The sequence below is a fragment of the Dipodomys ordii genome, unplaced genomic scaffold (genome assembly GCF_000151885.1).
Source record: "Dipodomys ordii isolate 6190 unplaced genomic scaffold, Dord_2.0 Scaffold10, whole genome shotgun sequence".
NCBI lineage: Eukaryota > Metazoa > Chordata > Mammalia > Rodentia > Heteromyidae > Dipodomys > Dipodomys ordii.
The window spans coordinates 9,813,547-9,838,652 of record NW_012267226.1 but is presented as its reverse complement, the minus strand read 5'-3'; the positions used below and the strand labels follow the sequence as shown (position 1 = coordinate 9,838,652).

The window sequence follows — 25,106 nt, the reverse complement described above, 5'->3', positions numbered from 1 at the left end:
CTAGGTATATTTTTATTTTTCGTCCGGAGTGTGGACTCCCAGCTCAGTATCTGACGTGTGCTTTCGCCCACTGGCGGGTGCTCCACGGCCTCGCCTCCAACACCTCCTGTAAATTTTGCGTGGCAAATATATTATTTTTTTCTTGTGTGGTCTTTAATTTTTTTTTTTTTTTTGGTGGTGCCTGAACTCAGGGCCTCTAAATGCACATTCCCTCCAACTCTCTATCCCTCTGTTCAAGATAAAAAATATTTTAAGCATATCATTTGTATCAGAGGCCTGGGTTAGTCGGCCAGATTATCAAAATAACAAATGTGAACTTTTTTTTCCATATTAGGTCAGACTTTTTCCTTTAAGAAATAGAAAAGTGGTAGAACTTGCCTAGCATGCACATGAGGCCCTGGACTTGATTACTCAAATATATATGGGTGCATGTGTGTACATACATATTCATCTCTTCTTTGTTGTATGTGTATGTGCTATTACTGGGCTTTGACTCAGGCCCAGGTGCTTTCCCTTGGCTTTTTCAGTCATAGCTTCCAGTTCCTAACCTCTGTTTGCATATACAGTTTGCAGAGACAGACATAATGTTGTTTTTTATTTATTCTTATTTTATCTTTTTTTTCTGATCATGGTGCTTGGACTCATGGCCTGGGCACTGTTCTTGAGCTTTTTTTGCACAAGGTTAATGCTCTACCACTTTAAGCCAGCTCTTTTTCCAGTTTTCTAGTGGTTAATTGGAAATGGGTCTCACGGACTTTCTTGCCTGGGTGATTTTGAACTGTGATCCTCAGATCTCAACCTCCTGATAGGTAGGCTTACAGGTGTGAGCCACTAGTGCCTGGCTATTCCAGCTTTATCTTTCCATAACACTTTAACGTATTTTCAAATTGGTCTATATGGTTATCTTCTGTTTAAATGGCTGTATCATATTCAATTAAGGATATTTTAGTTGTTGCCATGTTTTGCTATGGCAGCAATGCTAATTAAACATCCTTTGAGTGTGGTATCTGTGTACAGGGAAGGTCAGTCTGAGGTGTACCTAGAAATAGGTTTGTCAGGCTGTAGGTTGTATAATGTCTTCAGTCTTGCTAGACACTGTTCAGGGCCTTGTGAAGCCTTGTGTGAACTGCACTTCCACCAGCAGTGTGTGGTAAATGATCCTCAGGTTTCATATGCTTCCCTGATCACTGGTATCTTTTCATGTCTTTTAGGTGTTTGGATTTAATCTGTGATTTACTTTCTGGGGTGCTTTGTTTTTCTTATTTCCCTGATTTGTTTTGTTCTTTTTTTTTTTGTTTTTTAATTCTGGGGATTGATTCCAGGAACTTTCACATGCTGAGCATGCATTCATTCCACCACTGAGCTCCACCTCCAGCTGCTCACTTGAATTTGCTTTTTCTTTTTGCTTTTCTTGGGTGGTCATGGGGCTTGAACTCAGGACCTGGGCGCTGTCCCTGAGCCTCTTTGTGCTCAAGGCTAGCGCCTTGAGATACAGTGTTACTTCTGGTTGTTGTGTGGTTAATTGGAGATAAGAGTGTCAAGGGAACGTTTTTTGCCCAGGCTGGCTTTGAACCATGATTCTCAGATCTCAGTCTCCTGAGTAGATGCCACTGGTGCCTGGCATCTTGGATTTTCTTCTCTCTTCTCGTTTTTGCCTTCCTTCCTTGCTTCTTCCCTTGCTCCCTTTTCCTTTTGAGACAAGATTTTTTTTTTTAAACTATGTAGCCCAGGATGGCTTTGAATTTGCGAATGTGTCTCTTCCTCCAAGTGTTGGGATTATACCAGGCTTCCTGATACTGTGTGTGTGTGTGTGTGTGTGTGTGTGTGTGTGTGTGTGTTGTAGCCTGTGGCTGCAGGCATGAGTCACTGGCACCTGGCTCTGATTTTTTTTATTATGGTAAACTATATAGTCATTGTATTTTCCATTGTAACTGTCTTTGAATTTTTAATTGTACAATGAGATTTATTATGATATTTCTATACATATTACTTTGCTCATCCTATCACCTTTTCTTATTTCTCTTCCCCCATCTTAATCAATTTTTTTTTCCTTGCCAATCCTGGGGCTTGAACTCAGGGCCTGGGCACTGTCCCTGAGGCACTGTCCCTGAGCCTCTCTGTACTGAAGGCTAGCACTCTACCACTTGAGCCACAGCGCCACTTCTGTATTTTTCTGTTTATGTGGTACTGAGGAATCAAACCCAGGACTTCATGCATGCTAGGCAAGTATTCTACCACTAAGCCACATTCCCAGCCCATCTTAACCAGTTTTTTTTTTAAATTTTATTTTATTTTATTTGTGAACAAACTGTACAGAGGGGTTACAATTGCATGGGCAGGATAATGCATACATTTCTTACCAAGCATTGCAGCCTCCTCCTTTGTTTACCCTTCCCATCCCTTCCCAGCCTCCCCCCTCCCCCCTCTTAACCAGTTTTAAGTGCATAGTTTTTAGTAACATTAAGTACATTCACAATGTGTAATCATTATAGTTGTCTTTCTTCGGAACTCTTCATTTTGTAAAACTGAAACTTTTAAACTACTCCTCATTTTTTCTGCCCTCCTCCATCTTCTTCTGTCGGCCACTGAACTTTCTGTCTGCAATTTTGACTGTTCTGTGCACCTCCTGTAAATGCAACTACAGAGCATTTGTCTTTCCATGACTGGCTTATTTCACTTAGCACAGTGTCCTCCCTCAAGGGTCATTCATTTTGTAGCAAGTGCCAGGATTTCCCTTTTATAACAGATAATTCTCCATTGTGTGCGTACCTTACATTTTGCTTGTCCTCTTATCCTTCTGAAGATACTATGTTGCTTCTGCATTTTAGCTCTTGTGACTAATACTGCTATGGATATGGGTGTATAAATAGCTCTTTGAGGTCTTGGTTTCAGTTCTTTGGTGGGTATTCATGTAGCTAGAGGTTGCATTGCTAGATCAAATTGTGTCCTTTGCTTTTTCCCTTGATTCATTGACTTCTTTCTGAGTTAAGAACTAGTATATGTTAGTACTGTGGACCATACACGTTGTCTGTGACTTGTTGAGAGCTCAAACCCTGAGCATTGTGGACCACTATGGATTGGGAAGGGTCTATTCTGGACTCCCTGAGCAGAGGGTGCCTCTCAGGAGAGGGCAACATTGAGACTCTGGTCTGGATTCTACAAGGTCCTGCACCTGGAAAGACAGAGTGAGAATAACTTCCCAGTGCTACCGCCTCCCCACTTCCCTCCGCCTCTCTCCACCCCACCAGTGTGCCCTTGAGTCTGGGCCAGTAGGTGGATTGTGCTCAGTGTGGGCAGAGTCTGGGTGGCAGTGCCTCTCTGTCGCCCAGGAAGCTGCAAGCTTGTGTATTGCGTATAGTCAAGCAGCCAAGAAGACGGGTGAGTGTGGTTGTGGGAGGGGTAGGAATGGAGAGGAGATGCTGTGGTGGAAGAACTGCTTGTCTGGCATGGGGCAGAAGCTGCCATTTGCCAGGAGAAGCCAGGGCTACCTGACACTGTCATGTCCCAGGGGCTGAATGCTTGTGCTGTGTCAGGCTAGTATGAAGCTATGGTCTGCAGGCTCACGACACCTTGAAGAACTTACTTCTGCACCCTTATTTTATAAAAGGAATCTGAGGCTCTGAGAGTCCAAATTGGATCGCAGGTCTTTCTGAGTCCCTTTCCCTTTTTACTGCTAATGGTACTTTAAACCCCTGGCATTTTATCCCACGCTGGCTGACTTGAGCAAATGAGGAAGAGGATTTTTCCTGGGAGCTCTCCTTGGCTTTTTGGAGTTTGCCTATGTGACATGGTCTCCTGGTGTTGCCTCCACCCCTGGAGCTGATGATGGTGGTTAAGCTGAGTCAGAGGTGGCAACGGCCAGTTTTTCAGAAACTGTAGTCTGTCTGTCGATAAGGGTGTCCTTGTGAGGAGAGATAGTAGAGGTCTTTGTTGCCCCTGCTAGATCCCAGTGTGAACCTCTGGCAAGGCCCCAGTACATTTATGTGTCCCAGGTCTTTGCAAAAGAAGGACCTGATGAAATTTTCTGTTCATAGTTCCTCTGCTTGTTTGCTGAGTGAGTAGATAATAATTCACATATCTATTCATCTAGATATTTGTTAATTACTTATGTACCAAGCATTCAGTATAATGTTAAGAGACACTGTGGGGCACAAGAAGTCCCTGCTTTCTTCAAAGTACTGGAGACCACATGGTATAACTGCTCCAATGGAAATGAAGCAGGCTGTTGTCACCGAGATGGATGGGAGAGTAAGGAGGCTCCTGCTGTGGCCAGGAGGAGAGGAGGCTGGTCCCAACCAGCTCTACACTCCCCAACTTTTTTTTTTTTGGTCTGTGGGGCTTGAACTCTGGGCCTGGGCGCTGTTCCTTGGCTCCTCAACTCAAGGCGAGCACTCTACCACTTGAGCCACAGTGCCACTTTTGATTCTGGTGGTTTATTGGAGATAAGAGTCTCATGGACTTTCCTGCCTGGGCTGGCTTTGAACTGTGATCCTCAGATCTCAGCCTCCTGAGTAGCTGGGGTTACAGGTGTGAGCCACTAGCACCTGCTCCTCCCTAACCTTTGTAACACCATCCATCCCTGCCTGCCCCGATGAGGACCCAAAAGTGAAGTCATTGTCTTTGACCTCTATTTCTGCCCAGCCTCTGTTCTCAAATGGAGGGTCTTTGTGTGCAGATGGGGTTGCACAAACTCAGATTCTTACCTTTGAGGAATGCTTAGGTGTCATCTAGGATTTCCATAGTTCTATAAACAATCATGAGTGTGTATGTAGTTCAAAGTTCACAGTCTTCTTTCTTTTCTTTTCTTTTCAATTTTTTTTTATTGTGATTAAGTGTTTACACAATTTCCCAAATTTCACAGTACTGTGGGATAGATGCTTAGTTAAAGTCACAAACACATTCTAACTTTCATGGGGCAACTTCCATGTTGGTCGTGGGGCCTGAACTCTGGGCCTAGGTGCTGTCCCTCAGTGCTTCAGCTCAAGGATAGCGCTCTACCACTTGAGCCATAGCTCTGCTTCTGGCTTTTTTCTGCTTATGTGGTGCCGAGAAGTCGAGCCCTGGGCCTCATGTATGCAAGGCAAGCACCCTACCACTGAGCCACCTTCCTTATTTCTTTTTAATTGTAGGCAGATGGATAAAAAATGATGGGTTTTTTGTTTGTTTGTTTGTGATATGCAGGGCTTTTTTTGTTCATAGCTGGCACTTTACCACCTGAGCCATACCTGTAGACCAGTATTTTACTGGTTAGTTGGAGATGGAGTCTCACAGCCTGGGCTAGCTTTAAACTGATTCTCCAGATCTCAGCCTCCTGAGTAGCTAGGACTACAGATGTGAGCTACCAATACCTGGCTGAGATGTTTTAAAGGATATTTGCATGTTTCCCACATTTTGCACTGTTGGAATATTAAGATTGCATTTTGTATACAATTGAGCCTCCTCTGTGAGTCTTACTCTTATCTAATCACCACCTTGTGGAAACGGTGGGAGGGGCTATGCTCTTTTTATCAATTAGGAGACACAGAGTTAGGCATTGTAACATCTGGCAGATGGGTGGGGGTAGGGGAAGGAGTCAGTCCCAGCAGCTGGCCTCCAGGATAATTCTGAAGAGAATGCTCTGGGAACTACTTTAATCTGATCCATTTATTTACCCAAGTGAGCTGATGTAAGCTGTAGAAGGTGTTGGAGAAGAAACTTTGCAGGCACTGGAGCAAGATACTAGGCTCAAGGCCCAAGGAAACATAGGTCCCATGGTTTCCCTTATTTGCAATATCTAGTATATGTATGAGTCAAGCGGAAAAGGTCAGATAATATGATGTCAGGAAAATGAACCCTTAGATATGTATTTTAATGTTTTTTTCTTTCATGCATGTGTTTCTAATGCATTTATAAGATTATCTCTTTGTTGCTTTGTATGTCCCTCCCCCACAGTATAACCCCTGCTTTCACTATATTTGATGTCAGTATAACTTGTGGAGGAGATGGGGAAAAACCAGTTGTTTAAGGATACAGGTGGACCTGTTGCAACAATGAGAAGTACAAGTTGTCATGTACAAAACGAGCTTTACAACGTCGGTGGGGGGGGGGGGAAGGGGGGGGAAGGAGAAGGATTGGGATTGGGGGGAGGGGGGAGGCTGGGAAGGGATGTGAAGGGTAAACAAAGGAGGAGGATGCAATGCTTGGTAAGAAATGTACGCATTATCCTGCCCATGTAATTGTAACCCCTCTGTACAGTATGTTCACAAATAAAATTAAATTTTAAAAAAAGATACTAGGCTCAGGAAAAGAGGCTGGTGTAAGCCAGAAAAGCAGTTGAACCCATTGACAAGGGGCATTGTCATCTTTAATTACATGTCTATATTTGGGGCTTCAGGAGGTCCCAAGGCATGGGGACAGAGAAAGAAAGTTTTTTTTTTTTTGTTCTGCTTTGTTGGCTTTTTTTTTTGGGTGGGGGAGGAGGGCACTGTTACTGGGGCTTGAATTCAGGGCCTGGACACTGTCCATTAGCTTTTCTGCTCAAAGTTGCTTCTCTACCATGTGATGCACATCTCTACTTCAGGCATTTTGCTGCATACTTGGAGATAACAGTCTCAAGGACTTTGCTGCTGGGCCTGATTCTGAACCATGATCTTGAGATTTCAGCTTCCTGAGTAAAAAGGATTGCAGGCATTAGCGACTGGTGCTTGGTTGGCAGGGTTTTTGGGGACTCTGATATGTAAGGCCTTAGGACTTGCCTGTAAGTCAGCAGGAGCAGGACACTTCCCCAGATATCTCAGACCCCTGTGAGTCTTTTGGGATTGAAGCCCGTGAAGCAAGTCAATTTTTACCCACCCTGCAGTGTAGTACTTGAAGCTGAGCATGGCCTTGCCTCCTAGACAGGGCTAGGAGGGGTCTTTCAGATTGTCTCACCTAGTGCTGTCCTATTAGAAATAGAATGGGAACTACAAGCCATTTTAAATTCATTTTTACCATGCTCTGATGGCCTGTAATCCTGGCTACTCAGAAGGTTGAGATTTTGAGGATTGAAGTTTAAAGCCAGACTTGGCGGAATACTCTACAAGATTCCACATCCAAAAGAACCAGCAAAAAGCTAGGCTGGAGATATAGCTCAAAGTGGTTGAGAACTAGATAAGCAAGCAAGCTGAGCAGGTACAAGCCTCCAAGTTCAAATCCTGTTATGTCACTTAAAAATATTTTAAACCATTTTAATTTAACTATATTTTCAAAAAAAATATAGATATGAAATTAGCCCAAAGTAAGTATAGAGGTATGATACAGCCCAAATATTACTTGCCAGGCAAGTACTCTTCCACTGAGCTAAATCCCTAACCCCAACATTACCATTTGAATGTGAGAGCAATATAAAATAATTATGAAGGTAATATTTCTTCCTTTTTTTCCCCCCCTAAGTCCTTGAAATCAGTGGATGTTTCTACTTAAAATATGTGTCATTGTGGGCCAACTACATTGCAGCTACACAGTAGTCACCTAGCTTGGAGCGGTTATGTGGGCAGAGGAGGGCTGATGCAAGCTAGGGACCAGACGGGTTAGGAACTGGCACTGCTGGTGATGGTCTGGATCCTAGTCCCCTAGCCCAGACCCTGGGTCAGGTCCATTTTGGCACTGAAATTCTTTATTTATTCTGGATCTGGCCTGTCCTGCAGACTACCACCTTATCACAGGCGCTACAGCTTTTTAACCCTTAGAATTCATGAAAATCAGAGCCTCTGGCCCTCTGGGCAGACACCGGAAGTCTGACTTTCAGTTGCCCCCTATGGTGTCCAGTGACTGGCAGCTGATCAAATGTATGATACAGTGTTTCTATGCAGAAGTCTGCTGAGCTTAGATGTTGGGGCTGGTAACAGAGAGAGCTTTGTGGCTGTAGAGGGAAGTGTGCCCACATTTTCCTCTTCGCTTGATGGCTTGGGGGCCTCCCACTGATGGCCTTGAAGTATTTGGTTGATTTCTGTGCCCTCTGCTGTCTCTAAAGAGCCTGGGAGAAGGGCAGCTCCTTCCCCCAGGCCTGTTGGGATTATACTGTACAATGCCTCTAGCCAGTGCCCATCAGCAGCTACACAAGAAGCACTGGAGGGGACCTGAGCTAGTCTTACTGCTTGTTTCCATTTGTACTATGGCAACAATGTCCTAATGCGTTGATCCATTTGTTAATTCCACAACTCCATATTGTGAGCCAACTGTGTGCCAGGCACTACTAGTCTAAGCATTGGTGATATAACGGTAAGCAAAACAAGAACATCTTTTGAAAGTAGGGGAGGAAGATCAGTAATGTTAGGAGTACTGGGAATTGTTGCTGGGAAGGTGAGTAAATTGCTGGGTGAGTAGAAAGCTAAGCCCATGGATGAGAGAAAAGCATTGCAGGCCAAGCAAACAGCAAGTGCTGAGGCCCCGTGGATGGCATGTGCCTAGCTGGTCTCATCAAGGCATAGGACACTTGGGGAGAGGGGAGAGTTCTGCTGGGTATTGCCCCATTTGGGCTTCTATATGGTGGTTCTACTTCTGTTAGGGCCTCAGGCTGCCCATGACGTCCTTTGAAATCTAGAAGAAGCCACACCTCTACAAATCTTGCATCCTATGTGCATATAGTTAGCACCAGGGCCTATTATGGCTCTTTTTGGTGTGACAGGTTAAGCTGTACCCTGAGCATTAGATGGGGCAGTTGGCAGATGGGAATGGTGGGAGTATGGGCCTGCGTGCCATCCCTGAGCTCTTTAGCTCAAGGCGAGCACTCTGTCACTAGAGCCACAGCGCCACTTCTGGTTTTCTAGTGGTTTATTGGAGGTAAGAGTCTCACAGACTTTCCTGCCTGGGCTGGCTTTGAACTGTGATCCTCAGATCTCAGCCTCCCGAGTAGCTACGATTACAAGCTTGAGCCACTGGCACCCACCTGGAGTATAGGCTTGGAAAGCCCTGGCAGTGAGCTCTGAGGTCCCCTGGATGCCCTGGATCTCTTCTCTGACATATTTCTTACGCTCTAGGCTTGGCATTCTGGGTATATGATGGGAGGGGCAGTGCCAGCAATCTCCAAAGGCTTTGTGGTCATTCTCTGGGTCCTGATGAATAGCCCCGGGTTCCCCCTGTCCAATAGAGGGAAAGACTTCCTTATCATCTGGCCACTGGCCATGCCCTTGTTTTCCTTTCCATTCTCTTACCACAGCCAGTCTGAGAATCCTTCAAATCCCCAAGCTCTGCTTCCTTTTAAATATAGATTACTCTTCAAAATCAGTTCTTTCCACATTTTACTGGGGACAGTTAAAAGAATCCATAATGCAGGCTGGGAAGGTGGCTCAGTGGTAGAGTACTTGCCTTGCATGCGTGATGTCCTGGGTTTGATTCCTTAGCATCACATAAGCAGAAAAATCTGGAAGTGGTGCTATGGCTCTAGTGGTAGAGTGCTAGCCTTGAGCTGAAGAGCTGAGGGACAGCGTCCAGGCCCAGAGTTCAGGCTCCATGACCGAGAAAACAAAACAAAACAAAGAATCCACAATGCAGCTCCTAGTTTACTGTTCTTTATTTCTGCCTCCTATAAACTTTTGGGGCCTAGGCACAATTCATCCAAGTTCTTACCACCTTGTAATCAGGATGATTTGTTTTTTACTCAGTTTTCAATACCATCTGAGAACTCACCAAAATGAATGACCCTTATTAGCTGTTTCTACCTGTATTCAATGATAGCCACTTAAGTCCTCTCTAAGAAGTTTCAGACATTTCCTACAATTCTCTTCCTCCTAGTCTTCACCAGAACAACCCTAATGCTCCACTTTACTCAATCCAACCTGTACCTCCAAAGTCTTCCTATCTTTCTCCATACTAGTTCCAAAGCTGGTTTTCAGGCATTTATTATAGCTGCAGGCTTACTTCTCAGTGTGGAAGGAATGCAAGATAGTTCTAGGGTCCAGCATTTAAAGAGGGGTATAAGCAGGGCCTATGAATACTGGATACCCTTGACTAGAAGCCAAGAAGAAGGCATGGTAAATGAGGAAGAGTAAGATAGAGTGTAGAGATTAGAAGGGCAAAGATGGCCTCTACAAGAGCAATTTCTGCATAAACATGAGGGAGGAGGGAGCATGTGGAGGTGGACAGCAGAGTGGGAAATGAGGAAACCTAGCACATAAAGAGATGAGGACAGGCAGAGGCTCTGGGAGCTAAGGAGCGGAAGCAGAAGAGTTGCTTTGAAGGAGAGTGGAGAATGTTGATAAGTTAGAATTGAGAAGCCAGGTGTGGTGGTACATTCCTGTAATCCCAGTCTTGGGGAGACTGAGAAGGAGGATCACAAGTTCAGGACTAGCCAGGGGTACATAGTAAGACCTTGTCTCAAAAAAAAAACCCAAACACAAAAAATAAAAAACCATCAGACCATAAAAAACAGAAGGAATGAGATAAGAGACACAGGGAAAAGGGATAAGATCATTGATCAGAATTGATTCTGGGAAGGTATTAGGGCTGGATGAGTGTTCATGTAGAGGAATTTGGGAGAGGAATAGTATATGAGTTTTTTTGTTTGTTTGTTTTTTGGTTTTGTTTTTCTGTTGTCAGTGTAGGGCTTGAACTCTGGGCCTGGGCACTGTCCCTCAGCTCTTCAGCTTAAGGCCAGTGCTCTACCACTTGAGCCACAGAGCTACTTCCAGTTTTCTGGTGGTTTATTGGAGATAAGAGTCTCACAGACTTTTCCTGCGCAGGCTGGCTTTGAACCGTGATCCTCCAATCTCAGCCTCCTGAGTAGCTAGGATTTCAGGTGTGATCTACTGGGGCTCTGGTTTATGAGTCTTAACAGGTGCATGTGTGTTGTGGTCTACTTATTTCCCTGTTGGTGCAGCAGGTCAAGGCTGAGTGCTTGCTGCATATTGTACTGTGACATGGGGGCAGTCCAGCATGAAATGTGGCTCTTGCTCCATTGGGCCTCACTTCCTCACCTGGTGTCCCTGGTTCTGCCCTTGGGCAAGTCCCCTGGTAGGACTCACCAGATAACTTAGCCAGGGACACCTTGATTCTGGGCAAAGTATCGGGAGTTTTCCTTCCTGTCTGGAGTCAGCTTTCCTTGCAAGTTGTGTGAGCCGGTCTCCTTCGTAGCTGCTTTTAGGGAGAAGTTGCTGAACCTTGAACAATGGATGGAGCAGATATGGGCAGTAGAACCCAGGTACCCTCCTGTGACTTTTCTCCTGCCCTTTTGTATGCAGGCACTGGGTCAAGCATGTGGGACAGCTAGTGGGGGAGAAGGCTACAGGTTGTTCCTTTGCTTCCTTTTCTCTCTCACTCTTTTTCCCTCCCTCCCTCCCTCCCTCCCTCCCTCCCTCCCTTCCTTCCTTCTTTATCGGTTGTGGGGCCTGAACTCTGGGCCTGGGCACTGTCCCTCAGCTCTTCAGCTCAAGGCTAGCACTCTACCACTTGAGCCACAGTGCCACTTCAGGCTTTTTTTCTGCTTATGTGGTGCTGAGGAATCGAACCCAGGGCTTCATGCATGCAAGGCAAGCACTCTACCACGGAGCTACCTTCCCAGCCCTACAGGTTGTTCTTGTAATAACCCAAGAAGTGCTATACAGCTGGACCGCCCCCGCATGGCACAATCTTCTTGGTTTGGCCCAACGAGGGACAGGGATACACCCATTAAATCCCTGAGTGTGCATCTTGGAGCAAACTCTTAAGACTAGCAGTCTGCTTAGCATAGCACTAGCTCCCTTTGTAAATGAAGACATGCTGATGCAGACCTGTGTTAGCAAAGAAGTCAGGGGTAGTTGTTTGATTGCCTTTGTCTGAGCTCGTTGCTCACCCTTTTCTTTTCTTTCTTTCTTTCCTTCCTTCCTTCCTTCCTTCCTTCCTTCCTTCCTTCCTTCCTTCCTTTCTCTCTCCCTCTCCCTCTCTCTTTGTTTTCCCATCCTGTCCTGTCCCATCCTGGCCCGTCCTATCCCGTCTCTTTTTTTTCTTTTTGGTCCAAGACTGGGACTTGAACTTGGTACCTGAAGACCTGAAGCTTTTGCTTATTAGCTAGCACTCTGCCAGCTGATCCACACTTTCAACACCAAAGGGTTGCTTATTTATTTTTTGGTCCCAGACTGGGTCTTAACTGTCAAAAATCTCTTCTCTCAAAGCTGGGGCTAGAATGAGGCTTAGTAGTTGTCTTTAAATTACTGTATGCCATATTTTCCATTTTGGTTGATGTTAGAATTACAGAAGAGGTAGTTTTTGTTGTTTTGCTTTTTACTATTGGTGTTTGAATCTCTAATGAATAAAACACAAATCGTTCTTTAATTTTAAAAGTGTTATTTTTGACATCATAAGCCAATATTTTAATCATATGCCATTACCTTTTTTAAAAATATTCACCATTTAAAAATAATTTACTTTATTGTTATTATAGAGGTAATGTACAGAGGGATTACAACTGCACGAGTCAGGTAATAAGTATATGTCCTTAGTACAGTGTCTTCTGTCCTCATTCTCTCCTGTCCCTCCCTCCCTTCTCCACCCACCAGTTGAATAGCTCATTTTCATCAGTGTCCAGTGAGCTCCACTGCTGTGCTTTTTCACCCTTTCTCCCTCAAGTTCTGTGCCCTCCCCCACCTTCCTGAAGATATACCCGTGAATACACCATAGATAAGGCAAAGAAGACTGAATCGTCAAAAACTAAAAAAAAAGTCTTTTGTTTCCATATCTTGGAGTTTGTTTCAGTATGTACATTATTTTATATAAATAGGAAGCGGCACTTAGGCATTGTGCCTTGATGAGGGGATCAACATATGTGGATATTTTAAAGTCCTCAAATCAATGCACTGTGCAGTCAATGTTGTGACCTACTGATGATATACAAGGAGATACAGTGAGAGGGAGGGGGGAGGAGAGTGTAGTTGATAAAGTTATGAACTGTTAGAGATGGAAAGATCTATGTTCCAAGCTTTGTTAACTCCAAGTGTGATTCCAGCTAAGCAGCAGGGCCCACAGGGAGCTGGTTAGAGCTCAACCCACATTCTTGAATCAAAATGAGCCCATCAAAGTTCAAGAAGAGAAATCTGTTTTTGAGATCACCCAGCCTAGTAGTTCTCCACCTGGCTGCACCTTAGAACTGCCTGGGGTGCTTACACAAATTCTAGGCTGGAACAGGCCAATGAACCTGACATTGCTAAGTTTATGAACCAGAAACTCCTTTAAAATACTGTTCAACCATTGTCAAGAATGCTCTCTGACAAGAGCTTAAACTTGAATGTAGCTCACATTCAAATCCAGATTCTGACTTTACAATCTTCAGGGGAGCCAAAGATTTTGTACATTTTCAGGGGGTCAAAGATGTTTCACTTCTAAGTAGAGCCCTTGTGCTGCCCAAGTTACTGACCCTGATAAATGTATTTGGGCCAGTAAGGATTTGTTAGACTGACTTCCCAGCCTGGCAACCCAGGGAACAGGGTCAGAGAAGGACATGGGTTGTGCATGTTCCAGGCAGCACACTGGAGATGGAAGTTTGAACTGGGAATAGAATGGACCTAATTTTGATTCCCATAGATTTTTTTTTTTTTTTGTCAGTCATGGGGATTGAATTCTGGGCTTGAACTTTGAGCTCTTCAGCCCAAGTCTAGTGCTCTACCACTTGAGCCACAGCACCACTTCTGGTTTTCTGGTAGTTTATTGGAGATAAGAATCTCATGGCCTTTCCTGCCTGAGCTGGCTTTGAACCTCGATCCTCAGATCTCAGCCTCCTGAGTAGGATTACAGGCATGAGCCATCAGTGCCCAGCTCCCCACAGAATTTCTGTTCCAATAGGTTCAGACAGAGAGCAGAGGCATAAGTAACTAAGCTAATTGCAGATCAGGAGGCAGCTTACAAAGGCAATGAGGAGAGCTCTGTAAGTGGAGAATGACTTGGAGGTTGTTGTGGGAGAGTAGAACTGTCGGGGGAGTTAACTCAAAGCAGTGGTGTGTGTGTGTATGTGTGGTTGTGTGTGTGTGCGTGTGATGTGTATCTCAGTGGCAGGGTGCCACCTACTGTGAGAGGCTCAGGAAGGGGGAATCTCTGACATTTCTTTATTGAGAAGCACCATCTTCCATCCCTCCCCAGTATCTGGCCCCAGCTGGAGTCTCAGGAGATTACCAATGAGTGGAGGGAAGTGGCTAAACTCAGCGATGCTCTAGATGATGAAAAGTAGACAACCTACAGTTAGCTAAGATATGAATCAGGCTCTGGTACTGTTAGCCTAACTTTCACGTCAAAGCAGAGGCACTCACTTGTTTCTTGATCTGAGTTGTCCTGGGTCAAAATGTGGAATGATGCTGAGGGACCCCATAGTGAGGCTCAAGTGGGCAGGTCTCGCTTAAGACCTAATCTTTGAGAGCTGGAACCTCAGTTTCCCTTCTTTTTTTTTCTGGTCCTGGGGCTTGAACTCTGGGCCTGAGCACTGTCCCTGAGCTAGTGCTCTACCACTTGAGCTACAGCACCACTTCCAGCATTTTTTTTGAATAGTTTATTGTAAATAAGAGTCTCACATGCTTTCCCACCCAGGCTGGCTTTGAACCATGATCCTCAGATCTCAGCCTCCTGAGTAGCTAGGATTATAGTGCTTCCTGGAGGAGGAAAGGGGGGGGCAAGGGAATAGCTTGCTCCAGTGCCTAGGTAGGTGTTGGTGGAGCCAACTAGACAGACACCTGCGACTCCTACCTCCTAGGTGGCCCGAGGCAGCCGGGATGACAGTTCTGCCCAGGAACCCTGCTACCTGCTGAGGAACATGATCAGCAAGTCCCGTGAGTGTGGTCCAGGGGCTTCCCCATGCTGGAGGAGGGCCCCTCCAGAAGCTGGCCTCGGCAGTACCTGGGACCCTCGGGGGTGGGGGAGTGGGAGCCAGAGACCTATCTTCTTTCTGAAGGATAGCAGATCCCAGTCCCAGGAGAGGACTGGGTCTGCTCTGCTGGGGGTGGAGGGCTCGGAACAGGGCAAGGGGAGAAGGTGGACTGGGGCTGTACCTGCCTGTTTCTGCCTCTAGCTCCTCTGTGCATGTGCCCTGCAGGCTGGAAGCTCCTGGCCATGCTGGCTCTGGTCCTGGTTGTCATGGTGTGGTATTCCATCTCCCGAGAAGACAGATACATTGAGCTGTGAGTGCGCTTTCTGTGTCCTTCCATTGCTTCTTCTTTCTCAGAGACATGCAGGCAGAGGATCTGGTCAGACAGGGGGCCTGGCAGAGCATCAGTGTTCTGAGAGCCAGGGCCTGATTTTTTCCTCTCACAACTACTTGGCAGAGTCATTCTGTGAGGGTGGATGGAGCTAGATAAGAGAGGGTCTGGATAATTCCTCCATAAGGGGTGTGGCAGGGCAGGAAGAGTTGGTCCCTCCATGATTTGTGTTCAGCGTAGTACTTGGACGGAGAAGATGTCACTCTACAAGTCCCTCCAGTGCCCTGGAAACTGTGTGTCATGGGGAGCTGGAGGCTGCCTGGGATGCTGGCCTTGGGGATCTTAGCTCTGATGGGGGCTCCCTCCTCTCTTTCTCTGTCTCCAGTTTTTATTTTCCCATCCCGGAGAAGAAGGAGCCGTGCTTTCAGGGTGAGGCAGAGAGGAAGGCCTCTAAGATCTTTGGCAAGTAAGCACATGAGGATGAGGAGGGAGGGACAGAAGGGACAGGTGATTAAGAAGTTCAGTCTCAGTGCTGGCTTGGCTTGAGGAAATGGGTTAGGTGAGGCTGCGGAGAAAAGGAAAGGTCATGCAACATTAGTCAGAGGTTTGGCCTTCTTCTGGCATCTAGATTAATCCCCCTTTCATTCGCACCCTGTGTAGCCACTCCCGAGATCATCCCCTCTTCCTGCAGCTTAAGGACTATTTCTGGGTCAAGACACCATCTGCCTATGAGCTGCCCTACGGGACCAAGGGAAGTGGTAAGTCTGTGCCCAGTTCAGGAACGACTTCATGTTGTCTACACTGTTTGTTCTTTGTCATCCGTGTCCTTCTTCCTGAAAGACAGTGGAGACACCTAGGTCCAGTGTCAAGCTAGGGTTAGAGAGGGGCAGAGACTGGGTCTGCTCTACTGGGGGGTGAAGGACCTAGAATGGGACATGGGAGAAGATGAATTGGGCCCTATGCCTCAGCCATATTCAGATATTAGGGTTAGGAGGGAAAAGGTACTGAAGGGTGAAACAAAGCAGGCAGCCTTCAGAAGGCTGATGACTGTTGTTTTGGTCGCTTCTGTTTGTTCTTTTTGTAGAAGACCTACTCCTCCGGGTGCTAGCTATCACCAGCTACTCCATACCTGAGAGTATCCAGAGGTAAGGAGACACTCCTACCATTCCAGTCTGGGTACCTTCTCCTTTTCCTGACTCAGGGTCAAAGCATCCTGGCCTAGTACCATCCCAGTGAGCCTCCTATCTACTAGTTCCCTGGGCCAATTTGACCTTCCCTCCTAACCTGCCTCTTTCCAGGGGCTACACATATGCTGTTCCCCACAGCATCCTAGCCTGGGCATCCACGTGCCAGAGCATGCAGATGCTGCTGAGGAGTATCACCATGGCAACAGACAAGCCTGGGCAGCCAGCAAGAGGGCTCTGCTGTGGGGTTTCATATGGTGCTTTCAGCGCTTGCTTCTTCCTTCTCCTCTTTGCGCTGCCATTCTCTACTCGATTGCTTCTCCCTTTAGGACCTAGGGCTGCAGGATTATAAACAGGACCACCTGGCCATGCCTGTTCCACAGGGACCACGGGCTAAGGGTGATGTTGAGATGGGCCCTAGGCATATCTAGTCACTGAGAGTTAGGGGCTACTGCTAGATTTGATCTTCTCTTCTCATGGCAGTCTCAAGTGCCGCCGCTGTGTGGTGGTGGGGAATGGGCACCGGCTGCGGAACAGCTCTCTGGGAGAGGCCATCAACAAGTACGATGTAGTCATCAGGTGCGTATGACCCTCCCTCCCACTTCCCTTTGGGCACTGGATACCCCAGGCAGGACCCAAGACAAGCCTGGAGGCTATTGTGATGAGTATTCTCTTTCTGCTCCAGATTGAACAATGCCCCAGTGGCTGGCTACGAGGGCGATGTGGGCTCCAAGACCACCATGCGTCTCTTCTACCCGGAGTCTGCCCATTTTGACCCTAAAGTGGAGAACAACCCAGACACGCTTCTGGTCTTGGTAGCTTTCAAGGCAATGGACTTCCACTGGATTGAAACCATTCTGAGTGACAAAAAGCGGGTAAATTGAGGGCAGGTGGGAGGAAAAGACCCAGATGTCCGGACACTGTCTGCGTCAGGATCCCCTGCACAGTGTCAGTCTGTAGTCCTAAAGAGCTGCTGAGGGGACAGCATGAATCAGACTCCAGCAGGCAGCGCCTCAGGCTGTCCTCCCAGGGCAGTGTCCTGCAGGGCTGTGGATAAGCTGTCCTAGTGAGCTGGCCCTGTAGCCTGCAGGGGTCAGGCCGAGGCAGCCAGAGGAGGAGCCTCCTCCCCCACAGTTGAGGGCTGCCTGGATGTGTGTAAGAAACCTGGGAGTGGAGCAGCTCTCCAGCAGTCATCCCAGGCGGTCTAGAAATAAGCTCGGCACCCTTTTTGTGCCCAGAAAGAGCCTGCCCCATCTGGTCCAAGGCTGAATTTTCCCATCTGGAGGTTTGGTGTGGGGTTTTTGTTTTTTGTTTTTTGCCAGTTTAAAACTTGGGCCCCTACTTCCTTGCCTGGATATCCTGGAAGTGGGCAATGGTTCGACCCCACACTCTAATCTTATCACCTGGACTCTGAGGGGTACCCCTGCCTTCCTTCTCTCTCCCCCACTTTTTTCTCTCTCCCTCTTCCTCTCCCTTACCATCATTCTTTCCTAGGGTCCCCTTCTTTGTTTGAAGATCATTGACCTGTTTAGATAAAAGAAACAAATCTCCACTCATTATTTTCTCTCTCCATTCCAATTCTTCCCTCTAGGTGCGAAAAGGTTTCTGGAAACAGCCTCCCCTCATCTGGGATGTCAACCCCAAACAGGTGCGGATTCTCAACCCCTTCTTCATGGAGATTGCAGCTGACAAGCTCCTGAGCCTGCCCCTACAACAACCACGCAAAATCAAACAGGTGATGGGCTACTGACAGGAACGCCAGGCCTGAAGGGTGGGGGGCCTTGGATAAGAAGCTGTGGAAGAACCCTTGAGGTGGGGGCAGATAAGAGATAGCAAGTCACTCTTGACCTTCAGGAATGCACCTGTAATCAAAGGTAGGTTGATTAACCAGCTGTAGGGAGAGAGAGTGAACACATACTTTAGGGAACCACTGGATAGCTTGAGAGTGGGAATGAGTGAAAGGTCTCTATTAGAGTTTAAGAGCTGGACTTAGAGGATGGCTTTGGCAGACACTGGACAGTCTCTATAAACTGGGAGCTGCTGGAACATTCCCTGTCCTCTCTTTGGAACAGTGTGAGTCTGTGCAGTTACTATTAACTATGTAGTCTGTGTTCTTATCTTGGGACATATTGATCTAGTTAGGTTAGAAGAGTCTCGGCTTCACTAGTCGGCTTTGTATGTCATGGTTTGGAATGGTGTGCCAGTTTTTGGAGGCATGGTAGTTCTGCGTCATGGCTTTGAGTTCTCAGTGCCCCAGTGGTTTTCAGTTGGTGTATGTTAAGCTTTGTGGTGGCTTCCTAAATATTTCTCCACATGTCTTAGATAGGATAGGAACAGGAAGGGGGTAAATCAACAGGCACAAATAGGACTCTTTTTAATTTTTGTATTATTCTTATAAAGGTGATGTATGATGTATAGAAGGGTTTCAGTTATATAAATCACGTAAAGAATACTCTTTCTCTCTCTGTCTCTCTCTGTCTCTCTCTCTCTGTCTGTCTCTCTCTCTCCTCTCTCCTCTCTCTCTCTTCTCTTTCCTCTCTCTCCCCTCTCTCTGTGTCATGGAGCTTGAACTCAAGACCTGGGTGTTATCCCTGAGCTTTTTCACTCAAAGTTAGGGTTCTACTACTTTGATCCACAGTGCCACTTCTGATTTTCTGGTGGTTTGTTGGATATAAGCCTCTCATGGACTTTCCTGACTGGGCTGTCTTTGAACCATGATCCTCATATTTCAGCCTCCTGAGTAGCTAGGATTACAGGCATGAGCTATTGGCACCCAGATAAAGAGTACATTTCTTTTTGGACAATGCCACCCCTTCCCTCACTCTCTCCCAGTTTTTCCCTCCCATTCCTACCCACAAGTTGTTTAGCTCATTTTCAACATAGTGTCTAGTGAGCACCACTACTGCATTTGTTTACTCTTTCTCTGTACTACTTACTATGTATGGTGAGGATAATATTAGTACTGACCTTTTAAGGCCATTGTAGAATCAAGAAGATAATTAATTATGTATAATGTCAATCATGGATATGGAACATAGTGTCCTCTCAATCAGTGTGTGCCAAGTTTTGAGTAAATGATTTTATTCTTGAATGTTTGCTGTTACTCGACATGGCCTGTGGGATGCCTGCTCAATGCCAGACTCAGCGCCTGCAGCCTCCACAGGTGAGGCATGCTCCTTGCCCCAAGGAGACTCAGTCTAGTAGAAGCTTTCAGGTAGCACTGTGGGGTGATAGAGTTGTTCTAAGTGTGGAGGGAACTGAGGACAGTCAGATTTCTGCTGAACTGTCTGGGTGTGGTTGGCTTCCCAGAATAAGGGATACTGGGCTTGCGCCTGGAAGAATTATGATGGGAAAAGCATTTCATTTGGCAAGGCCAAACACTAATTCCAGTACTAAGTTGTTTTAGCTTAGTTAAGGGGCAACAGGAGATCTTTTTATGCCATGGATGAGGTATGAAGATGGTGTAAAGGCTGGAGAGGGAGTTAAGAGAAGGCAAGGACTTGAATCCAGCGCTTGGCAGTGGGGAAGGAAAAAGGGGAGAAGGTAATGGACTTGACATTGTATTCATGTTCTACTGTTGCCTAATTACTGCAAGCTCAGTGACCTAAAACAATATTCACACATTTTCTTATAGTCCTGTCTTTGTTTGGAAGTATTACAAGGCTGAATATAAGAACTGAGGTTTTGTCTGAAGGCTCTGGAGAAAACTTCACTTCTAAGCTTATTCTTACTGATAAGAGAATTGGATTCCTCCGGGTGTAGAAGTGAGGTCCTTGTGTCCTTGCTGGCATGGGCTGGGTAAGGGGGCATCTTTGGCTTGTGGTGTGGCTCCTCCATCTTCAGGCCAGAAACAGCAGGATAAATCTTTCTTATGCTTCAAGTATCTGTCTTTCTCCCTCTCTTATCATGACACCCAAATTTAGAGGCTCAAGTGATTAGATTAGGGGTAGTCTTTCTACTTATGAACAAAGGTGCCATATGAAGTGAAATTTTATAGTGAACTATATTTACCCTGTTGGGTTCCATATGCCTAGGAGGAGAACAGGTTATGCAAGAGTGAGGGTCACTGGGGTCCTCTCATAATTGTGCCTCCCACAGCCGCTGTGCTATGGGTAGAAATGAGAAGTTCATATTCTCATATCTAAGGACACATGGGATATAGTTAACTCTGAGAATAAATGGAGAATCCATCAACACAGAAAATGAAAAAAATATTGAGCTGGGTGCTGGTGGCTCACACCTATAATCCAATCTACTCAGGAGGCTCAGATCTGAGGATTGAGGTTCAAAGCCAGCCCAGGCAGGAAAATCCATGAGCCTCTTATCTCCAGTAAACCACCAGAAAATGGGAAGTGGTGCTGTGGCTCAAGTGGTAGAGCTCTTGCCTTGAGCTTTAGTGCTGAGGGACAGCACCCAGGCCCAGAGTTCAGGCCCCATGACTGACCCCCTCCCCCCAAAGAAAAAGAATTGAGAAGTTTATGAGCAATACTAGATTTCTAGCTTGGACAGTGGGGTAGGTGGTGTTATAGTTATCTACTACTAAGAACGTAGGGAGGGAGTGTGAGGAGTGCACCCAGGCAGAGCTGGCTAGGAGGTGATGGCCGTGAGGTTTTGCAAGTGGCCCAGACTGGAAGAGAGTGCACTGGGCTGTTAAAGCTCCAAGGGTAAGGAAAAGTGCCTATGAGGGGGTAGAAACAAGACATCAGGGATGCTCAAAAGGAATGCCAGGGAAAAGCTGGTTTAAGAGGCCTGGCTGAGTCTTGGAAGTGGTTCCCAAATGGGAGCAGACAGATGATCATGTTCTCCAAAAGCTGGTTATTGGAGCTGAGGAAGTCAAGATTTGTGAAGTTTATTTATCAGGTTGCCCATGCCTGTGGCTAAAGCAGGTGTGGAGGAAGTGGGGTCTTTAGCGTACAGTAGAGGTGGGAACGGGATGGTCAGCCCCACTTTACAGACCAGAGCCCATCCATGAAGGATCAGATGGCACTGAGCATATGATTGTCTGATTGAGAGCCCCCACCCTGCCCCGCTTTTGGAAGAGGACAGATGCCTTCCCTTCTTTGAGAAAATGGCTTAATATTCAAAAGCCTCAGGTTCTCCAGTGGAGCTAGTGGTAATGTCTGCCTGTGTTTTGGAGAGGGATAGATGTGATGATGTATCATACTATGTTAAGATTTAATGCAGTGTCTGACACGTACTCCAAAAGCAGTAGGTAGCATTAAGATGGTAATATTTCCTGTACTGGATGTTGTTTTTTTCACTAGAACCCCAGACCTTCCCCAAGATGTTTAAAGTTGTAAGATCTAGTGTGGAAGCTATTGTTAGTCAGACTTCTGTTGCTGTGGCAGAGTGCCTGACATGAACAACTTAAGAGAGGAAGGATTTAATTTGGCTCTGGTTTCAGTGATGTTGGAGAAGGCACATTAGAGTAGAGCAGTTCACCTCATGGTGGTCAGGAAGCAAAGGAGGGGCGGGGGAGAATGCTTCTACTAGTGGGTTTTCTCCTTTTTCCCCTTTATTCCTTATAGGCCCCAAGCCTCCATGTGCCGCCCACATTTGTGGCAAGTCTCACCACTTGGTTAAACCTCTCTGGAAATATCCTCCCAGATATACCCAGAGCTTTACTTGTCTCCTATCTGCAACTCACTTCTCAGCCCAGTCACGTTGGTCATCAAGATTAATCTCACAGTCCCCACTAGCCACATGTAGTTATTTAAATTTAAAACTTAATTAGGGTTGGTGGTATAGCCCAGTGATAGAGAATTCACCTAGAATGCAAGAGGCCCTGGGTGTCACCCTCGGCTCTGCAAACAAATAAATTAAAATTTCATAGAACAAAAAACTCAGTTCCTCAGCTGCACTCAGCTGCCCTCATATGCTCAGTTGGCCTAAGGCCCTGTTGGATCATGCGGGTAAGGGACATCTCCATGACTACGGAAGGCTCTGAGCTCCAGCTACAGAACACAGGCCCAGAAGATAGGCAAAGAGCAGGATTCCTTTTAATACCCTCCTACCTTTTGTCCCTCAGAAGCCGACCACAGGCTTATTGGCCATCACCCTGGCCCTCCATCTCTGTGATTTGGTGCACATTGCTGGCTTTGGCTACCCAGATGCCTACAACAAGAAGCAGACCATTCACTACTATGAACAGATCACACTCAAGTCCATGGCGGTAAGTGGTCCTGCTTAGGAGTTCCCTAGGCCAGATAGGTCTTAGGGGTCAGGTAACCAGAGGTGCAGGGGCCCAGAAGCTGCTCGCAGTAGGGTCATTCAGAGTCAGAACTGGCACTGAGGCATCCTCTATATTTGGCCACATAGTTTGTTTTCATCCTAGAGCGGACACAGGAAAGAGACCTCCCAAGAGATATGGGGCCATGGGGAGGGGCAGAGAGACTTTGCTGAGGCAAAAAAGTCCCTAAGAGCCCCTGAGCTTACTTTCTCGGCTGTATCCACAGGGGTCAGGCCACAATGTCTCCCAAGAGGCCTTGGCTATCAAGCGGATGCTGGAAATCGGAGCGGTCAAGAACCTCACATACTTCTGACTCAGCAAGACCTTAAGCCTGTGGGTTGCCCATTGTGCTGCCTGGATGATCCCCATCTGCGGTGTGGGTGCTTTGTGCCAGCACTACCCACTTACACTCACCCTCCACTGAGGGGGAGGGCGTCGCAGACTGGCCAGATCTGAAATGAGGCCATGCCCCTGGCTGCTCATGTGGGGCCCGGATCCAGCCAGGGTAGAGGCACTGAGGCCTCAGAGCCCGGCCAAGGCAGAGGACTTGTTGCCAAGGCAAATGCTCTCTGCCAGCACCGAGAGATTATTTAATGGGCTATTTAATTAAGGGGTAGGAATGTGCTGTGGGCTGGTCCCATGGCATCTAGAAAAGGGGCAGGGTACAGTGTTCTGCCCACTTTTTATAAAAACTTCCATGTCATGGGCAAACTAAGGCCCAGACCCCGAGCTAGCCTCCCAGGAGGGTGGAGGCATTGGGAATTGGTATGTGTCCTCCAGAGAGGGGCTGCTACCTCCCAGCAGGCATGGGAAGAGCACTGGGAAGGGGGTTCCACCGAGAAGGGGACCTCAGCTTGAAGAGAGGTTTCAAACCTACCATTAAAATATTTTTTCCTAAAACGGAAGCAGTTACAAGGCCTGTATTCTTTCAGGTTGGGGAGGATCTCGTTGGGGCATGACAGCACGAAGGCTTGATGGACCAGAGCAGGACATAGTCATTTGGGGAGTCATTATTACAGAGATGGTGCTTGGTGTTTAGTTGTGAATTACCACCCTTGCAAAGCAAGCAAGCAAGCTTTGTCTGGAGTAGCCCTGTCTGTGGGCACCCAACCTGGCATCCTGTATCCTGGTACATTTCTCAGGGGAAGGAAAGAAGGGAGGATAGAGGAGGCCAGATGGAGGTGACTTCCTCTGAGAATCCTTTTCCATCTTCCTTCCTTTCCCTCATTCTTTAATTAGCAAAACTGTACTCGGGGAGGTGCATATATTAAGGATGGGGCGGAGTCAGACAGAGCTGGCTCTGCTCTCACACTAAGTGGGAATTAAAATGGAGCCCATGAAAGTCCTGCCAGCAACACAGGCGCCAGAATTGGGGTGAGCAGGGTGGAGGACATTGCTGGAGGGATTTGGCAAGGTCTCTCAGCCAGTCACCAGGCCAGGGGATGCGATTGCCCCAGGTCCCTAGAATCCTAACAGCCCTGTCGTTTGCCTGCATCTCCAGCCTTTGTTCTCCATCCTCCAGGCCCTGCTTCACTGCCAACTGGGCCTCTTGCCACCCCCACAGCTGTTCCTTTACATCTGGAGCCAGGAGGGAGTGTTGGAACTGCCCCGAGGGATTAGAACTCACAGCTGTGTTCCTGGCTTTCTCGGAAAGAGCTATAGTCTTGAGGTTTTGAGACAAGCCAGGCTAGGACAGGACTGATACGGAGGGGCAGCACAGGCGATGACACAGTTCTTGGCAGTGTTGGAACTGCTTAGAGAACAACCAACCCAATACTGCAGAGCACTCCTGAGAACCAGCCCAGGCAGTGGAATTGCCCACAGTCTAACAAGCCTGGCGGCTTTGCTAGCTGCTCTTGCCTTAGAGCGCAGGGGGAGTCTGGAAGGCAGAAGGACCTTAGTGTCAACACCTCAAATCCCCCCACTCTACTCACATGGACAAGCCGTCGTCCAGGCCTTGTCCTGAGGAGAGGCCTTGCTGACCTCAACAGGGGTTGTGAGTGTGTGTGAGAATCTCAGCTCTGGTTATTTCTGCCTGCCTCTCGTGAGAGTCCGCGAGGGAGTGTCCTTTCCCCGCCCAGAGCTGCTGAAAGGGGCTGTCTGCACACATGATCCAGCTGCCTTGCATGGAAGCCACTGTCTGATACTGAATGTGCCTAAAGTTGAGCCAGAATCCAACGCATGGGAATGGGTCAGACCTTCCAGCTGTAGGTGCACTGTTGTGTGCGCAAGCGTACACACACACTTTCACATTCAAGTTTTATATTCTTGTTCTTGTTGGGTGGACTGGCTTTCCTTTGTGGTGGGAGGGGGAACGGAGAGGGACAGCGGGAGAAGGACAGAACACACTCTTTGGGCCACTGCTTGCTAGGGGCGGAGTTGGGGTGGACATGAAAACTTTCTCCTGGGTGCACCAAACCCTGGGTAAGCTGAGGCATAGTTGGGCGAGAGTCAAAGCTGAGGATTGAGCTTTGATGTGGAGTAGCTGGATGGGGATTTTTGATATTCTGGGAAAGAGACTTTTCAGTTAGCCCAACCAATGTGAATGGACTTCCTGCCAGCCTGCCTGGTACTGATTAAACCAGG

General features: G+C 47.1%; 1 protein-coding gene across 5 annotated transcripts in view; it reads left to right on the top strand.

The window, feature by feature from the left end:
• St3gal4 (ST3 beta-galactoside alpha-2,3-sialyltransferase 4) overlaps positions 1-23,428 on the top strand; it is a 34,944-nt gene extending 11,516 nt beyond the window's left edge. For 2 of the 5 annotated variants that reach the window (XM_013009853.1, XM_013009851.1), the window contains 10 exons: positions 14,666-14,741; positions 14,981-15,089; positions 15,493-15,573; positions 15,768-15,865; positions 16,192-16,252; positions 16,775-16,870; positions 16,977-17,166; positions 17,883-18,026; positions 22,320-22,463; positions 22,747-23,428. In XM_013009853.1, the coding sequence (XP_012865307.1) occupies positions 14,726-14,741; positions 14,981-15,089; positions 15,493-15,573; positions 15,768-15,865; positions 16,192-16,252; positions 16,775-16,870; positions 16,977-17,166; positions 17,883-18,026; positions 22,320-22,463; positions 22,747-22,833 (1,026 nt within the window). In that variant the 5' untranslated portion in view covers positions 14,666-14,725 and the 3' untranslated portion in view covers positions 22,834-23,428. Of the gene's footprint in view, positions 1-3,299; positions 3,379-11,072; positions 11,156-14,665; positions 14,742-14,980; positions 15,090-15,492; positions 15,574-15,767; positions 15,866-16,191; positions 16,253-16,774; positions 16,871-16,976; positions 17,167-17,882; positions 18,027-22,319; positions 22,464-22,746 lie in introns of those variants that run through there. The other 3 variants (XM_013009852.1, XM_013009847.1, XM_013009850.1) reach the window with 3 other exon arrangements.
• Positions 23,429-25,106: the final 1,678 nt, after the last annotated feature.